The following is an 18699-nucleotide window of genomic DNA, read 5'->3' on the forward strand; positions in this document are numbered from 1 at the left end:
TTTTAGTAGAGACGGGGTTTCACCATGTTGACCAGGATGGTCTTGATCTCTTGACCTTGTGATCCACCCGCCTCGGCCTCCCAAAGTGCTGGGATTACAGGCTTGAGCCACCGTGCCTGGCCTCAAGGCATTGTTCTTGACATCCTGGCTTCAAGTGATCCTCCCATGTTGGCCTCCCAATGTACTGGGATTGCAGGCATGGGCCACTGGGCCAGGCCCAGACAGGGCTTTTCCTATCGCTTTATATGTGCTCTATGATACCAGGAGGCAAGTAGGGAGAAGCATAATTCAGAAAGGACTACAAACATATACGGCGTCTCGCTATTCTGCATCTCAGTAGCAGTTAAGGAAATGCAAACTGAAACAAGACCTCATATTTTGCCTATCATATTTGTGGAGACCTTGGGTTCCTGCCCTGGTGGAAGGGAAAGATCTTGCTGTCAGTGGCTCTTCAGTTCCACTCACATCCCATAGCATTCTGTCGGTGTCTGTGGGATGACTGAGGCTGCAGGGGTGGTGCCCAGGGGCCTCCCTCATAGACAGCTGGAAGCAGTTGAGCTGGAGTAGTTGATGGCCATGGGGGAAAGCAGTTTGACAAACTGGCATGAGCTGAAGGATGTTCATCCCACTTGATTTAGCAATCCGAGTGCAAGAAGCTGCCTGGAGGACATACCCTTGACTCAGGGAAAAGTTGCCCCATCTACATACCTAAGTCCTTCTTCAGAGAAGCGGAACACTGGAGCTGACCTAAATGTGCAGCCACAGGGAGACAGTTAACAGTGGAAGATTTTGTAGTTTAAGTCTTGACGTTTTAATGTTTAGGATCTCAAAACATCTCAAATTATGTTTCAGAGCATCCAGTGTTATGAAGATGACCTAATGAGTTAATATACATAGATATTTTTTGAGACAGAGTCTTGGTCTGTCACCCACGCTGGAGTCCAGTGGTACAATCTTGGCTCACTGCAATCTTTGCCTCCCGGGTTCAAGTGATTCTCTGCCTCACATTCCCAAGTAGCTGGGATTGCAGGTACTTACTACCACACCCAGCTAATTTTTGTATTTTTAGTAGAGACGGGTTTCACCATGTTGGCCAGGCTGGTCTTGAACTCCTGACCTCAGGTGATCCACCCACCTACGCCTCCCGAAATGCTGGGATTACAGGTATAAGCTACAGAGCCTGGCCTGTTATTATTATTATTTTTTTTATTTTCTTTTTTTGGAGACAAGGTCTTGCTCTGCGGCCCAGGCTGGAGGCAGTGGCATGACCTCGGCTCACTGCAGCCTTGACCTTCCAGGCTCAAGAGATCCTCCCACCTCGGCCCCTCCAGTCGCTAGGTCTGCAGTGTGCAACACCATACCTGGCTAATTTTTAAATTTTTTTGTAGAGACAGGGCTCTTGTTACGTTGCCCAGGCAGGTTTCAAACTCCTGGGCTCAAGTGATCCTTCTCCCTCGGCCTCCCAAACTACTGGGATTACAAGTGTGAGCTACTGTGTTGGGCAGCAGTCTTTAATGTAATTCATTTTGAGGCGGTGGTCCTTGAGGCTCACTTCTTGGGTTCGAAACCTTATCCTCTTGGAGCCTGGCTCGACCTTGCGCTTGCATATGTTGTGGGGAAGGGTCAAGAATTATCTTAGAAACCAGCAGAACATTGCGCCTGCCCCAAGCCAGTGGAGTGGCCAAGAAGGGACTGGCTGCTTTTGCTGCCTTCTCCTGAAAGGGCGCCCCTGACCACCTCTGGGTGCCTGCCCCATGGTCCCCAGTGGCTGGGTCAGAGCCTCAGGAGGGCGCCTCTTGGCAGATTCCCAAGGCACAGCCAAGTTCACCCAGAACTCTGCCCAGGTTGGGCTTGGTGTTAGGACCCAGGCGGGAGCAGCTCTTCTTTTGCCTGCACCCTGCTGTCTGAAAGCCTCATTTTGTTACAGCCATGGTTGAATGATATGCCTTGCAAAATTCTGCTAGGATTATTTCCTCCAGCGTTTCTCTCTCTGTGCCAGATGTCTGGCCAAAAGTTGGAGAGGGCTGAAAGGAGACTTCTACCTGAAAAGCGTCTCAAATAGGAGCTGGCAATCCGTGCCTGCAGGCCAAATCCGCCCCCAAGCAGTGAATGATGGTGAGATTTTTAAAGAGTTGTGAAGAGACACCAACAAAGAAGAGTGTGTCGCAAGCCTCAAATATATATGTCTCTAGTCTACTACAGACAATATTTGTTCATTTTAGAGTAGCTCTAAAATAAAGACAAACTATCTAAGCAATGTCACTTGTGGACAGGAGAGAGACCCAGTGCACTTGGATTTGGAAGACCTGGGCTCCAGTCCCACAGCCTTGGTTCTGCTGCTTAGGGCTGATGGCCTTGGACAAGCCACACACTCTTTCTTCTTTTGCCCCTGCTCCCTCTGTCTGCCCATCCCTCTCCCTCCCCTGTCCTCTTTCCGTCCTTTCCTAGGTGGGTATGATTATGGTCTGCTTTGGTCTTCTTTATCTGCTGAGATACAAAATGACATTGTAACCCTAGAGTGCAGTTGGCTCTCTGCCTCCACAGGTGCTGCATCTGTGGGTTCCACCTCTATGGTTTCAACCAACTGCAGATCAAAAATATTACAAAAGAATAAAAAAATAAAAATAATACAAATAAAAATACAGCGTAACAGCTATTTACATAGAATTTGAATTCTATTAGGTATCATAAGCAATCTAGAGATGATTTGGAGTACATATGTGAGAGGATGTGCTTATGCAGATAATACACCATTTTACATCAGGGACTTGAGGCCAGGCGAGGTGGCTTATGCCTGTAATCCTAGCGCCTGGGGAGGCTGAGGCAGGAGGATCATTTGAGCCTATGATTTTGAGACCAGCCTGGCCAACATAGTGAGACTCTGTCTTCACAGAAAACAAAACAAAACAAAACAAAAAATTAGCCGGATATGGTGGCTCATGCCTGGAGTCCAAATTCCTTGGGAGGCTGAGGCAGGAGGCTCGCCGAAGCCCAGGATCTCAAGGTTGCAGTGAACTATGATCGTGCCACTGCACTCCAGCATGAGCAACAGAGCAAGACCCCGACTCTAAAAAGAAACCAAACCAGGGACTTTAAGTATCCTCAGATTTGCAAGGGGTTTACGGAATGGCGGATACGATGTAATGCAGATACCGGGGTATGACTGTACTACAAACTATCTCCTGGTATTTATTAACGTTTCTCTATTGCTCAGAGGCAAGTGCTGCAGCGGGTATTTACTCCCCAAAAAACTCAGCCACACTGCCTGGCGTTACAAAGATGGTACATGTTAGAGTTTTGTACTCTGTGGGTAAGGTGACAATATAACAGAGTATATGAGCCTGGTTAATAATTGAGCCAAATCCCTTCCTTGGAAGGGACCCAGACATGACTGGTCTGATTCTGTTCCTTTACCCATGAGGGGCTGAGAAGCAGTGAGGCAGAGCAACGCTAGTCTCAGGTCAAGTGGCTGCTGTCATTTTGGAACCTGGAGCAGATGGCACATGATGCATGTGCTGTCGCCTCACTCAAGCCTCTGTCCTTCCTCTTAGATGGGGGATTGGGCTTCCTCCAGCTCCCTCCTTAAGCCCTGCATCTTCCAGGCAGCCTTCCTCAACCTTCCTAGAATGACCTTCCTCCACGATCTGAGCTACCATTTACAGCTTCTTGGAGGATTATTTGATTCGTGTCTGTGCCCTCCACCAAACTGCCAGCTCCCTAAGAGCAGGATCAACACTGTTCACTGGTTCTTTTGCCGCCAAGTGCCTGGCATATAGTAGATGCTCAGTAAACACTGGTTGAGAGAACAAATGCGAGAGGTCTGGATCTGGACTCCACGCTCCGCCTCCCAGGTCCACACCTCCTTCTTTCTGTTCTCAGTTGTGCAGTGGCCTGGTTAGTTCTCAGGAGGGCACCATGGATGCCGGCAGATGCTTGGTGAGTCATGAGGCCTCCAGGCTCTTTGGCCTGTCATGTAGCTGTGTTCTTTCACCTTAGGCCACTGGATGGGAACACCTGCCTCTCCCAGATGCACAGCTGGGCTCCGCTGAAGGTGCTGCACAATGACTCCGACATCCTCTTCCCTGTCAGTGGCGTGGGCTCCTACAGCCCAGCAGGTGGGTGTCTCCCGATTACTCCTTTTCTCCAATCAGAGCTTTGGCTTCCAGAACCAGCAGGAATATCTGAGTTACTTGGACAGGTAGGAATGGGAGCCAGGAGGCAGGGGGGCTCAGGGCCAGGTGGGGCTCATTGAGATTCATAAGTGAGAGAGGGCTTGGCTTCTCTACCTGAACCTGGGTGTCCTGAGTTGCTATCGGTGGAGTGAGTGTTGGGCTGAATCAGCTGGCAAGTCGCCAGGGCCCCCAGGCCTGTTTTTCTCCCTCTCCAGTGGCTTGTTGAACTTGGTTGTGTAAAAGCTGACCACAAAGAGGAACCACGATTTTGCCTCTTTGGAGCTGCAAAAAGGTAACTGAACCCCTGTCCATGAAGTTCCTGGCACCTTGTGCAGAAAAGCGCTTGGGGATTAGGAAGTAGCTTGGTTAGAAGCTCTTTCTTGGCTGGGCGCGGCGGCTTATGCTTGTGATCCCAGCACTTTGTGAAGCCGAGGCGAGTGGATCACCTGAAGTCAGGAGTTTGAGACCAGCCTGGCCAACATGGTGAATCCCCATCTCTACTAAAAATACAAAAACTATTTGGCCGTAATGGCAGGTGCCTGTAATCCCAGCTACTCAGGAGGCTGAGGCAGGAGAATCGCTTGAACCCTGGAGGTGGAGGTTGTAGTGGGTCGAGATCATGCCACTGCACTCCACACTGGGCCACAGAGTGAGACTCTGTTTCAAGAAAAAAAACTTTTTCTCTGGTATGGGTAAACGTTTTTCTACCATTCCACATGGTTGAACACGTGCCCGTGTGCTTTGTTACTGTTTTCTTTAGCTAGTGCAGGCCATGGGGAGGATGTGGTTGAGCCCAGCTTGCCCCTGGGGTGCAGTGTAATGCAGCTGGCACAGCATCTGGCTCAGAGAAGTGCTCAGTTGCTGTCCCTGCCCCCAGAGCAATGCTGGGTCAGAGAGGACTTGGCCTGACCCACTTAGGTGCTTCCTTGTTTTTCTAGGAAGCAAATGTCCCTTCTCTGGGCCCAGATTTAGGGAATTATGACTGGAGCCCACCAGTCACTCAGGAAGCTGTTGAAATTCTGAACTGGGGTGTAGACTCTTCCTGTCACTTGGCAGGAGCAGAAACCTACTCAAACTAGCTCAAGGGGCGGGGACAGTCACTGGCAGAAGGACAGGGGCCAGTCAGATGCAGTCCCAGCTCTAGAAAGTTATATAAGCCCAAGTGCATTACTGCCCTGAACGTCGGCATTCCTAGCTATAAAATGAGGCTAAACACTTCCTGTCTGTCAGTTGCTGTGTCCTCATCTGGAAAATGGGGATAATAGTGATGAGAGCCAGCATTTGCAAAGCCCATGGAGCGCTGCACTGCGGCATGGCTGACCCTAATGAACTCATCTGCTCTTCACCACAGCCCTGTGAGAGTGGGGGTGTGATTATGTCAGCTCCCTCTGAGATCCACAGGGAAGGTGCCCTGAGATAATATGGGGAAAGTGCCAGTCACATGCCAAGGCCCCTGGTGAGAGCTCCATGGCCTGGGAGCTAGGGTGTTGGCATGGAGGGGGCTTTCTTGACTTGGTGAGGTGCTGCCATCTTTCTCATGTGGCCTCCGCCTACCTCCTGATGGAGGTCTGCCCATCTCCTCTTATCTTAGTCTGTCTTATTTTTTGTTCTTATTTTTTTAAAATTTTTTATTTTTTGAGACTAAGTTTTGCTCTTGTTGCCCCGCCTGGAGTACAGTGGCATGATCTCGGCTCACCACAACTTTCACCTCTTGGGTTCAATCGATTCTCCTGCCTCAGCCTCCCAAGTAGCTGGGATCATAGGCATGTGCTGCCATGCCCAGCTAATTTTGTATTTTTAGTAGAGACAGGGTTTCTCCATGCTGGTCAGACTGGTCTTGAAATCTCGACCTCAGGTGATCCGCCCGCCTTGGCTTCCCAAAGTGCTGGAATTAACAGGCGTGAGCCACTGTGCCTGGCTTCTTCTTCTTCTTCTTCTTCTTTTTTTTTTGAGATGGAGTCTCACTCTGTTGCCCAGGCTGGAGTGCGGTGGCGTGATCTTGGCTTACTGTAACCTCTGCCTTCTGGGTTTAAGCGATTCTCTTGCCTCAGCTTTTGGAGTAGCTGGAATTTGCAGACATGTGCCACCAGGCCTGGCTAATTTTTTTTGTATTTTTAGTAGAGATGTGGGTTTCCCCATGTTGGCCAGGCTGGTCTCGAACTCCTGACCTCGGGTGATCTGCCCTCCTTGGCCTCCTAAAGTGCTGGGATTACAGGCGTGAGCCACTGCACCTGACCTTTTCTAGTCCATCTTTGCTCCCTGTTCATTCTCACACCCTTCTTGGCACATACCATTGCCTCAGTCACATGACCTCCCATACCAACTGGACTTTCTCACTGGGTTTCAGTTGAGGTCCCCTAAAAGTGACAGTCTGGTACGCCTAGCTCATGTCTGCAGGCCAGGCCACAGAAGTCCTACATCTCTAGACCATCCTTGCTCCAAATAGCCAAAGATTAGGGGGACGGTGACCTTGCTGTTTGCTGTTTAGCAGCAGTGTAGATGCAGGCAAGTGATTTGAGGAGAGGCGGGGGCTGGGAGAGAGCAGGTGGTCCCAGGGTGTGTCCAGGACCCCTGGGGAGTTTTGAATGTGTGCCTTCCTCTCATGAATCAATTTCCTGCTCCCCTTATTCTATTCACCACCGAGGGCGCCTTGTAGTGGGCTCCTGAGTTATTGCAGGGCATGAGGTGCTTGCAGTGGGTGGTTTGATTGATTGTTTCAGCAGCTGCTTTGCGTCTTAGCCGGGCCCCCTGAACCATCAGACATCTGGGCCACCTTTTTCATGCATGTTGGGCTTTGGTCTTAGAGAACCCAGAGCTCTTCCTCCCACTCTGGGCTTTCTCTAGCAAGCGCCTCTAGGGAAGGTAGCTCTCCATCAGCCTCTTGAGTCCTTGCAGATTTCCTGTGGTCCCACATCCGGCTGTCAGCTTGTAGACTCCTCCCATCTTCTCACTGCTGATGGGACCCGAGCTCCAGCTGATGTCAGTTGCACTCTCTAGAGATGATGTGTGCAGGCGTCAGCCAGCATTTCCATTCACTGCAGTAACAAAGCTGTCAGAGGGCTTGCGAGCTGGGACAGCCCGGGAGCTGCGTGCAGGGGCAGGACATGGCATAGGAAGGAACATTATTCCAGGGCTGTGTTAGGATGTTGGACTGAGAGTCAAGGGAGTGGGTAGCCTGATTGGAACACCAGGTTGCATCAAGCCCCTTCTGTCCTGATGCCCCATTTCCATGGGAGGTGTGGGGCCGGGTGGTGCCAAGACTGCCTGCCTGCCCAGGTGGCCACTGCCAGCATTTCTCCTGAGACTCCATTCCTTTTGCTCTGTTTCTGCCTCTTGTCCCTTCTGAGGGACGTCTTCCTCCCTTAGCAACATTCTGACATTCCCTTTCATTCTGGAACCACTTCGTCTTTTAAGGGAGACTTCTCACATGGAGGGCTCCTTGCGTTAGGAGACTTTTGTCACCTTTGAATGTGCTGGTGCCTTTGCAGTCACTGCCAGGGGGGATAGTTAGAGAAGGTGAAGGGAGGGCGATGGACAAGGAATGGAGGCACTGGCTAGAAGGAGACGATGCTAGCTGAGTCTTGGGAGGGAGAAGAGCAAAGAAGTGGGAGCCCTGAAAGGAATTCTCCTGAATCTTGAAAGAGACAACTCTGTGGTTTAGGGAGGCACTTTGGGGTTGCTTTTCTTGGGTGACAGAGACATTCATAGAAGGGTACAGCAGCCCAGGTTGCAACAGGAGACCCCAGATGAGCAGATGAGGATTGGGGACCATGCACAGTTCCTCTGGGAGTACGTGATGTCTACACCTGAGCAAAGCAAACTGACCAGCATCGCTTCACAGCTGCAAGGGAGGGGGCTACCCACGTTTCTTTCCAGTGAGATTAGTAAACGGGTGAAAAATCACCTCTCACTACAAGGTGATGTGACTGCTCGTCTCTCCATTGAGGGTCCTGTATTTAGTGTTGGCTTTTAGGAAATGCATAATTTCCAAGGTCTTTGTTAGGTTCCTTTGAAACCTCGGGTTCTCAAACCCTTTTTTCCCCATTGAGTCTAAAGTTCTCTTTCTCCTTGTCCTCACGTTGGATCTTGGGAGTTGCTCGTTGAGGCTGAGGAGGGACTGTGGTAGCGCTGCCTTGATCTGATGTGACTGGTTTTAGCACTTAGCCCTTAGTGGGCAGTTTTACTGTTTTGATCGTCAGTGTTGTGGTGGCTGGCCGGACACTCCCGTGACTGTGCTTCCCAGTCAGCTTATACTGGTCGCATGCTGCTTGGGGTTCCTGGTCTTCTTAATTCAATTCTCCCGCTGGATGTGGGCCTGCATGCTACAGTGGGTATGGGCCCAGCTCTGCCATTGGATGGACCAGGGTTCAAACTTTTGTTCTTGTTAGTTTTGTGATCTTGAACAAGTTATTTAAATCTTCAGGTTCATTTCCTCATCTGTAAAATTAGATAATGGTATCTGTCTTTGGGGCCTTGAGGATGAGACTATGATGTGTGCACCCAGAGCGTCAAGCCTGCAAGTGGGAGCCAGTCGTGGGTGTGCATTGTGAATGGGCCTGTGGTCAATCACCTGGGTCCAAGTGGGTGTCGTGTCTGGAATACTGGGTGGATCCCTGCCTTTGCCCTAGCCGTGGATTTCCACTGTGTGTGTTGGAGTCCCTGTCTTTGCCTCAGGGAATGGTCTGACTCTGGATGAGTTAGATTAGCAAGGATGAGACAGAACTCAGGACACCTGCTCTAGAAGGCCCCTTAGGTGGTTCGAAGCCTTTGAACCATGGGGCAGTGGACATGTGAGCAAAGAGAGGGAGGTAGTTTCATGGCACTGAGTGGTCTTGGATCCCCTAGCTCTGTGATGGCATGGAGGGTGGGTGCCATGCCCTTGTGAGCTTGTAGTCTAGTATGACTTAAGATGGGATCCTTTGGTAGGCACAGCAGGGTATCCTGGTAGAGCTTTCTAGAAGGCAGTTAGAGATGTGGGACTAGGATTCAAGACAGGTCCTGGCCAGAGGTGAGGGCTTGAGTGTTGTCATCTTCACAGAGTGAGAGCTGTAGCCAAGACCTTGCCAGATTGGCTGAGGGTGACAGAGGGCCATGGGGCCATGATTCAAGGCCACCTTCACTCAGGAATCAGAGAAAAGATGGTGGGAAGGAGGGTGGAAGATTAGTGTTAGGAAGGCTGAGAGAGGGGAGCACCAAGTAGGAGGGGTTAGTGGGGTGGGGAACTGAGGGAGGAGTTCCTTGGGCAATTCCAGGTAACCAGGTGGGAGGATGAATGCCGGGGATAGCCAGGATCCATTATAGGGTGAGTTGATGCCACCTTTACTGAGCGTTCTCATTGAGTTTTACGTGCATTAATATTTAACATTTGGAAGTCTGAGGTGGGAGGATAGCTTGAGACCAGGAGCTTGAGATTGGCCTGGGCAACATAGTGAGACCCTGTATCTAAAATAAAAATAAAAATTAAAAAATTAGCCAGGCATGAAGGTTCATGCTTGTAGTCTTAGCTACTCAAGAGGCTGAAGTGAGAGGGTCTCTTGAGCCCAGGAGCTAGAGGCTGCAGTGAGCTGTAATTGTGCCACTGTACTCCAGCCTGGGTGACAGCAAAACCCTGCCTCCAAGAAAAGGGGGACGTGAAGTAACTTGAACTTTTTGCGAATTTGGAGTCAGCACAATAACTTGATGCAGACAGCAAGGTAGAAAAAAAGGCTTAAAATTTTTTTTCTTTTTCCTGGTAAGTTTCCTTGAAGTTCAGCCCTTAAAGAGCTGGGAGTTTTTTGGGGGCCATGAATAAGCCAGGCAAAGACGCAAGGAATGGCGTGGAGGATGGATGTGGAAGGAATTGAGACATGCTGTCTTCATTGCCATCTTCCTTGTCCCTGATGCAGCGCTGGTTCTGTAGGGGGCATTCACTATTAAGAAATTTCTTTTTTTTTCTTCTTTTTTATTTTTGAGACAGAGTTTCGCTCTGTCACCCAGGCTGGAGTGCAGTGATGCAATCTCAGCTTACTGCAACCTCCACCTCCTGGGTTCAAGCAATTCTCCTACCTCAGCCTCCCAAGTAGCTGGGATTACAGGCACGCGCTACCTCACCCAGCTAATTCTTATATTTTTAGTAGAGACAGGGTTTCGCCATGTTAGCCAGGCTGGTCTTGAACTCCTGACCTCAAGTGATCCACCTTCCTCATCTCCAGAAGTGCTGGGAGTACAGGCATGAGCCACTGCCCAGGCCAAGAAATTTCTTGAATAAGCAAGGCTTCTCCTGGGTGATACTGGCCTTAATGTCACCATGCAGCCTGAGCTCATGGATTTGCACGTTTTCCTGAAAGGAAACTGGAACAGCAGCAAATACATTTATGAAAATTGTTCATGTCCCTAGCCTGTTAGTTCCAGAGACTACTTATGGCCCCACTTCTTGTGAATGCCTTTCCTAAATGCACTTAATGCAGGCAAAAGTGGCTTTTTTAGAAAGCCGCAGACATTGTCAGAAATTAGACCATGGTGCCCCCCAGTGTCTGACTTGAGGCACGAGCAGGAGCAGTTTTGTCTAACAGCAAGCTGATTTATTTTACCCTGATTCTGACGTTGGTTCTGAATATGGACTTCATGCATAATTCTAGGTGGCTCAAGGCCAAAATGTCACAGTCCAGGAATAGTTGGTCACATCTGTAATCCCAGGACTTTGGGAGGGCAAGGCGAAGGATTTCTTTAGCCTAGGAGTTTCAGACTAGCCTGGGCAGCGTGGTGGGACCCCCATCTCTACAAAAAAATAAAAAATAAACTAGCTGGCTGTGTTGGCACGTCCCTGTAGTCCCTGGTACTTGAAAGGCTGAGGTGGGAGGACCCCTTGAGTCTGAGAGTTTGAAGCTGCAGTGAACCTTGATCACACCACTGTACTCTAGCCTGGATGACAGAGCAAGACCTTGTCTCAAAAAAAAAAAAAAAAAAAAAAAAAAAAAAAAAAAAGAAAAAGTCACAGGTTAAGGGGTAGTATAGGGCTTTCTTTTCTTTTCTTTTTTGAGATGGAGTCTTGGACTGTCACCTGGGCTGGAATGCAGTGGCACAATATCGGCTCACTGCAATTTCTGCCTCCCAGGTTCAAGCGATTCTCCTGCCTCAGCCTCCTGAGTAGCTGGGATTACAAGTGCCCACCACCATGCCTGACTAATTTTTGTATTTTTGGTACAGATGGGGTTTCACTATGTTGGCCAGGCTGGTCTCGAACACCTGACCTCATGGTCCGCCCTCCTCAGCCTCCCAAAGTGCTGGGATTATAGTGAGCCACTGTGCCCAGCCTTTTTTATTTTCTATTTTTGACAGAGTTTCGCCCTCATTGCCTAGGCTGGAGTCTGGAGTACAATGGCGTGATCTTGAGTCACTTCATCCTCTGCATCCAGGGTTCACCCGATTCTCCTGCCTCAGCCTCCTGAGTAGCTGCGATTATAGATATGCACCAACATGTCCCGCTAATTTTTGTATTTTTAGTAGAGACGGGGTTTCAACATGTTGGCCACGCTGGTCTTGAACTCCTGACCTCAGGTGATCCACCTGCCTTGACCTCCTAAAGCGCTGGGATTGCAGGAGTGAGCCACCACTCCCAGCCAAGTATAGGGCTTTCTATTTCTGCAGTGACTGATGCCAAGACTGAGATGATCTCTGAACAACAGGAAACAGCTGATTAAAATCCAGCACGCAGGCGAGATGGAGAAAGCTGTCTTAGTCAACTGATATAGCAGATGAGCCAATGTCTGCATTGTGTCTTTGTCTTATGGAGAACATGGAATGAGAAAAGTGACCTTCTTTCTTTGATTGCTCTCTCTGCACAGATGCCCCCCTCGGTAGCCTGGAGAACGGGACAGGACTAGAGGACCATGTTCTCCCGGATTCTGGACTTCGGTACAGGTTAATATTAAGAAACCCAGCTGCCTTTGGCATTGAAATGTCCTATTCACAGCTGTGCATTTTATTCTTTTTTAAAGATAGGAGTGCATCTGCTAGGATTAAAGGGCAAGGGCTTACTTCACATTTATGTTCAGATTTAGTCTTTTTTTTTTTTTTGAGATGAAGTTCTGTTCTGTTTCCCAGGTTGGGGCTCAATCTTGGCTCATTGCGCCCTCCGCCTCCTGAGTTCAAGCAATTCTCTTGCCTCAACCTCCCGAGTAGCTGGAATTACAGGCACACACCAGCACGCCTGGCTAATTTTTTTGTATTTTTAGTAGAGATGGGGTTTCGCCATGTTGGCCAGGCTGATCTTCAACTCCTGACCTCATGTGATCCACCTGCCTTGGCCTCCCAAAGCAGTGAGATTACAGGTGTGAGCTACCATGCCCGGCCTGGTCACAGCATTTTTGTCAGCTGGTTAATACATAACCTGGTTTTATGTCTGTTCCTGTTTAAAGACACCTTGTTTAAGGTATATGGTTGATTCATTAACCTTGAACTCACTGCCAGCAGCACTGTAACCCATTGCCTGAATGAAGCATCTCTAACTCACAGATTATCTCCATGCGGTACATCACAGCCTTTCTGTGCTTAGGAACGCTAGGCAGTGCCACTTCAGCACTGTTGCCTGGGGACATTTTAAACAACAAAATCACCAATGAAAGTGAAAAACAAGGCCAGGCATGGTGGCTCATGCCTCTAATCCCAGCCCTTTGGGAGGCTGAGGTGGGCGGATCACCGGAGGTCTGGAGTTTGAGAGCAGCCTGACCAACATGGTGAAACCCATCTCTATTACAAATACAAAAATTAGCCAGGAGTGGTGGCATAGGACTGTAATCCCAGCTATTTGGGAGACTGAGGCAGGAGAATCACTTGAAACCGGGAGGTAGAGGTTGCAGTGAGCTGAGATTGCGCAAAAAAAAGAAAAGTGAAAAAAAAAAAAAATGCTGAAAAGATGGCAGTAAATAGACTGCAAAGAGAATGCTTGTTTAAGGTGTAAGATCTGAGGTTCTAGCTGTTCGACGTCAGCTGGGAACATGCACATTAGGGACTAAAATTATTGGCCTCTGCACATGTTCATGAATGATTGTGACAGCACTTTGAGTATTGACTCTGGGGTTACAAATACATTTCAGTGGGTAGATGATTTTCCACATACGGAATCTTCAGTTAATGAGGTCTGACTCATTTCCAATGACTGCTTCTGTCCTAGAGCTTCTAGTAGAGGTACTGGAGTAAACTGACCTCTGCAAGTTTTTGGAATGGCGAGGTTGTGTACTTTCAGGGGCTGAGTATAACTTCCTCCCGCCTGCTTTTTCCTAGTGTGGAAGCTAGCTCTCCAGGCCAAGGAAGTCCTCTGAGCAGCCTGTTACCTTCTGCCTCAGTGCCGGAGTCCATGACGATTAGTAAGTACTTTCTCAGCCACCTCCACCAGCTCTGGCATGACTTTTGGCGCATGCCTCATGGCAGTGCCTTTGGGTTTGTAGCCATGTGACTGTGGTTAAAGTCAGGTGTGTATGTCCCCAGCTGTAGACTGGAGGTGTGGTGTGCGCTTGTGGATTTCCACAACCATGGCTAGCACATGGTGCTTGGGCCTATGTGTGTGCTAAATGGCATGCTTCGGGGTGGAGCAGCTTTGCCATAGAATTCTGTGGTTCCAGGTTTCAGGGTTTGCCTCCCATACGCAGTTAGCTACAGAGGATCTGTTCTAGTTGGATTTCCTTTGTAACTCTGGAGAACTCATTTTTGTACCTTGGAGAGAAGAATGTGTCTCTCCAAGATAATTAAACGTTGCTAATGATCAGGCTTTAACTGTTTTCAACTTCACCACCTAGAAAAGGCATGAGAAGTATAGCAAGGAAGACTCGGTTTGAATGGCTTTGTATAACAAAGAATAAACCAACTATTATGTAAACCAGTGGGTGCTCCTCGTACCCCACCCATGTCTTGGGCCAGCATTTGTCCCATGGCCTCCCCTGGCTGCAGAGGGGGCAGTTGTTCCCAATTTAAAAAAAAAAAAGTTTTTGTTGCTAGGGAAGGAAGAAGGAGTTTGGGAGACACTCAGCATTCTCTAATTCAAGGATGGAGCAGGAAGTGAGCAGACACTGTTATATGAACCGACAGTTGGTTTAATCTTTGTATACAAAACCATTCAGATATACTCTTCTTGAAGTTCTTGTGGTTTAGAGATATATGATGGAAATTTATCTCTACCCAGTGGTAGGAAGGCTGGGGCTGGCATGTGGCTCCATGGTGATCAGAGACTGGGACTCCTCCTGTCTTGCGTCGTAGACCAACATAGTCATTTTAGCTTCAGCCATTTCATTCTCATTCCAGGTGTGAGGAAAGAGGAGAGGGCAAAGGAGAGACTTCCTCTGTTTCTACATATAGGATTCTGGGGCCTGAGCTTGGATAGGGAAAAAATGACAATGCTTTTCATTTAGCTCTGAGTGAAACATATTTTCTTCAGTTATGACCATTTTAAAAAAAAATTATGAGATGGAGTCTTGCTCTGTCGCCCAGGCTGGAGTGTGAGTGCAGTGGTGCAATCTTGGCTCACTGCAACCTCTGCCCCCCGGGTTTAAGCCATTCTCTGCCTCAGCCTCCCAAGTACTGGGGATTACAGGCGCATGCCACCACGCCCCAGCTAATATTTGTATTTTAATGGTGAGACAGGGTTTCACCAAAATTTTGGCCAGGCTGGTTGTAAACTCCTAACCTCGTGATCCACCCACCTTGGCTCCCAAAGTGCTGGGATTACAGGCGTGAGCCACTGTGCCTGACCCTCAGTTATGACGATTCTGTTGTGATAGAATTGGTTTGCTTTGTGATATTGTATGTTTTATATATTTTAATACATTTTCCTGAAAAGGAGCCCATGGTCGTTCCTAGACTGCAGAATGGGCTGTTGGTACAAAAACAATGGCAGCCCCCACCTCCACCAGAAGGTGCTCACGGTATCACACTCATGTTTTGGGCCAGCATTCATTTCATGGCCTCCTTTGGCTGCAGAGGGGGCAGTTGTTCCTGATGAAAAGGAAATTAGTTTTTGTTGCTAAGGAAGAAGGAGTTTGGGAGGCACCCAGCATTATCTGATTCAAGAGTGAAGCAGGAAGTGAGCAGACACTATGAGGCTGCATGGGAATGGCTGGCTGCACTTTTTATCTAATGAGTATGTGTGGTTTACCGTGGCGCTCCTCAGCCCTGAACTTGGCTGAGCAGGTGTTCATTTGGTCCGTGGGACACAGGGTGGGTGAGTATGTAGCTGGCTGCTTTTCCCTTGTCTTTTGTTTACCACAGCACTGTTACTTACCCTATAGTTTACTTTATTATCCATTTTATTTATTTACTTATTTGTAGAGGTAAGTCTCACTATGTTGCCCAGACTGGTCCTGAACTCCTGGGCTAAAGTGATCCACCCGACTTAGCTTCCCAAAGCGCTGGGATGCCAGGCGTGAGCCACCACGCCTTGTCTACTATAGTTTACTTTCGATGATACACTTAAACAAACTTGAATGCCTTTATTTTTTGAAAAAGGAAACTTCATCTCATTACTGCAAATTGAGAACCAGTATGAGTTGACTGAAATAGCTGGTCACTGTAAAATGAAGACAATGGAAGGAAACTCTTATAAGTGTGCCTGGCTGTGGTTGCCTGTTGTGGGTTCTGACTGAGATCCGCTTTTATTGTTCATAAGAGGGCCGGGTGCTGCTGCTTTTTGGCCACGGCCTGTGGCAAGTATCTCAGTCTTCATACTTCCGGGAAGCTCTGTAGCCACCAGAAAGACCAGAAGTGGTGTGATCAGCAGTGCGGGAAAACCCATTCGGGTGCAGCTCCTGTGCTCAGCCCTTTCGGAAGTGCTTCTCCAAAAGGGAATTGTGCTGGAAAAATAGGGCTTAAGACAAAACAGCCAAATCCTGCCATCAGGCCATGCTTTATGGACCCACTGGCCAAGAAATCACAGCTTCTGTACCCAGTGATGACTGCTTGACTTCAGTTGAGGAAAACAATGAACTTCTGTAGCCAAGCATGGTGGAACATGCCTGTAGTCTCAGCTACTCAGGAGGCCAAGGCAAGAGAATCGCTTGAACCCAAGAGGCAGAGGTTGCAGTGAGACGAGAGGGCACCATTGCATTCCAGCCTGGGCACCAGAGTGAGACTGTGTCTCAAAAAAAAAAGTTAAAATAAAAATTTAGGGGAAAAAACAATTTAGGGAAAAAACCCCCAATAAAGTTCTGATTGCTGGATTTGGTCGCAAAGGTCATGCTGTTGGTGACATCCCTGGGGTCCCCTTTAAGGTTGTCAGAGTAGTCAGTGTCTCTCCCTTGGTCCAAGGCAAGAAGGAGAGACCAAGATAATATATTTTGGTGGTCAAAAAAACAGTAGAAATAAATTTTCATAAGCCAAAGGGAAAAAAGAGAGAGGTCAGCAAGTCTCATTAGAAAGGTGTTGAGGAGCTGGGTGTGGTGGCGCACGCCTGTAATTCCAGCACTTTGGGAGACCAAGGTGGGCGGATCACGAGGTCAGGAGTTCAAGACCAGCCTGACCAACATGATGAAACCCCCGTCTCTACTAAAAATACAAAATTTAGCTGGGTGTGGTGGCATGCGCCTGTAATCCCAGCTACTCAGGAGGCTGAGGCAGGAGAATCGCTTGAACCCGGGAGGTGGAGTTTGCAGTGAGCCGAGATCGCGCCACTGCACTCCAGCCTGAGTGACAGAGCAAGACTCTGTCTCCCAAAAAAAAAAAAAAAAAAAAAAGCCTTGAGGATATCCTGATGCTGAACTGAAAGTAATGGAACGGACTGAAGATGGGAAAAAGAAGCCACTTTGTGACTTGCTGGGTTCTAACGCCTCATCACCTTTCCAGCACCTACGATTCTGTCTCCGTGCGGGCTGCACCTTGGTGTAGATGAACAAGACTTTACTCTGGCTGTGAGGCACAGCTATTGTAAAGAACACTGCGTTTTTGACTTATGGGCATTTTTTTTTAAAGGACAGCAGCTCCTGAGATCACACCTTCCAGCCCTCACCTTTGTAGACACCCTATGTAGGGCTGCAGGCATCCCTGTGTGCCCCAGCAGGTGTCTGGCATTCTGTTTCCCAAGAGTTCCTGTGGCTGGGGGTGAGGTCCCGGCATCTGAGATACATGGTTTGGTTTGTCAGCCGCTTCTCAGGCCTCCTTAGAGCATGGTGTCTGGGTCTCCCTTAGCCGCTTTCTGTCTGTGAGGAAGTCGCTGGCCCTGCCTGTGTATTTTTGCTGATTACATACCCTTAAACACACTCCAGTTTAGCCAGTGACTGAGGCATAGATTGTTTTCCTTGTTTTGACTCATACAATTTTTTAGAAACTAAATCGTTTTATTATTTGGCATCTTGAGCAAGTTCGGGACATATCCAGAGCTTACATCTTGGAATCTCTGAAGAAAGAAATGTCACCATGTCTGCATTTGACCCTTGACACTTGAAAGAGACGTGGTCTGTGGTTAGGATTGTGTGTGGGTGGCTGGGGTGTGGCTTGGGAGGGTTCTGTTTTCTGTGGTGCCTGTACCTTTAAGAAGTCTTCAAGGACAGTGCTGTTGTCTACCCTGGGTGTCATCTAGCACAGATGAGGGGTCAGCAATCCTAGAAATTTTGAGGAAGGTGGTTTTAAATTGCGTTTCCCCATCCTGCTGTCACCTCCTGTGTCACGTGCAAGAGAAGTAGGAAGAGTGGGTCCATCTGGGTGTCCAGGGGGTTTGCTTGGGCTACCTAACAAGGGGCCACAGATAGGGTGGCTTCAACAGCAAAAACTTATTTTCTCCGCCCGGCATGGTGGCTCCTGCCTGTAATCCTAGCACTTTGGGAGGCCGAGGTGGGCGGATAGCTTGAGATCAGGAGTTCAAAACCAGCCTAGCCAAGATGGTGAAACCCCGTCTCTACTCAAAATAGAAAAAATTAGCAGAGCGTGGTGGTGGGCACCTGTAATCCTGGCTACTCAGGAGGCATAGGCAGGAGAATTGCTTGAATCTAGGAGACAGATGCTGCAGTGAGCTGAGATTGCACCACTACACTCCAGCCTGGGCGACAGAACAAGACTCTGTCTCAAAAATGAAAACAAAAACAAAAACTTATTTTCTCACAGTTTTGGAGGCTGAAAGGCCAAGATCAAGGTGCCAGCAGGGCGGATTTCTGGTGAGGTGTCTTTCCTTGGCTTGCAGAGAACTGGCTGCCTTCTCTCTCTGTCCTTATGTGGCCTTTTCTCTGCAGGCACATCCTGGTGTCCCTTCTCTCTTCTTTTTCTGAGACAGAGTCTTGCTCTGTCCCCCAGGCTGCAGTGCAATGGTATAGTCTCAGCTCACTGCAACCTCCGCTTCTGGGGTTCAAGCGATTGATTCTCCTGCCTCACCCTCCTGAGTAACTGGGATTACAGGCTTGCACCACCATGCCCGACTAGTTTTTTTCTATTTTTAGTAGAGACCGGGTTTGGCTATGTTGGCCAGGCTGGTCTTGAACTCCTGACCTCAGGTGTTCCGCCCACCTCAGCCTCCAGAAGTGCTGGGATTATAGGTGTAAGCCACCATGCCTGACCTTCCTTCTCTTATAAGGAC

At 48.8% G+C, this 18699-nt stretch overlaps 1 protein-coding gene across 5 annotated transcripts in view; it reads left to right on the forward strand.

The window, feature by feature from the left end:
- Positions 1 to 18699, forward strand: part of SNX29 (sorting nexin 29) — a 589908-nt gene that overhangs the window by 83812 nt on the left and 487397 nt on the right. For all 5 annotated transcript variants that reach the window (XM_017540017.2, XM_037742524.1, XM_017540015.2 and 2 more), the window contains 3 exons: positions 3997 to 4115; positions 11996 to 12071; positions 13434 to 13516. In XM_017540017.2, coding sequence (XP_017395506.1) covers positions 3997 to 4115; positions 11996 to 12071; positions 13434 to 13516 — 278 coding nt within the window. The remainder of the gene's footprint in view (positions 1 to 3996; positions 4116 to 11995; positions 12072 to 13433; positions 13517 to 18699) is intronic.

Source organism: Cebus imitator, unplaced genomic scaffold, assembly GCF_001604975.1.
Source record: "Cebus imitator isolate Cc_AM_T3 unplaced genomic scaffold, Cebus_imitator-1.0 Scaffold122, whole genome shotgun sequence".
NCBI lineage: Eukaryota > Metazoa > Chordata > Mammalia > Primates > Cebidae > Cebus > Cebus imitator.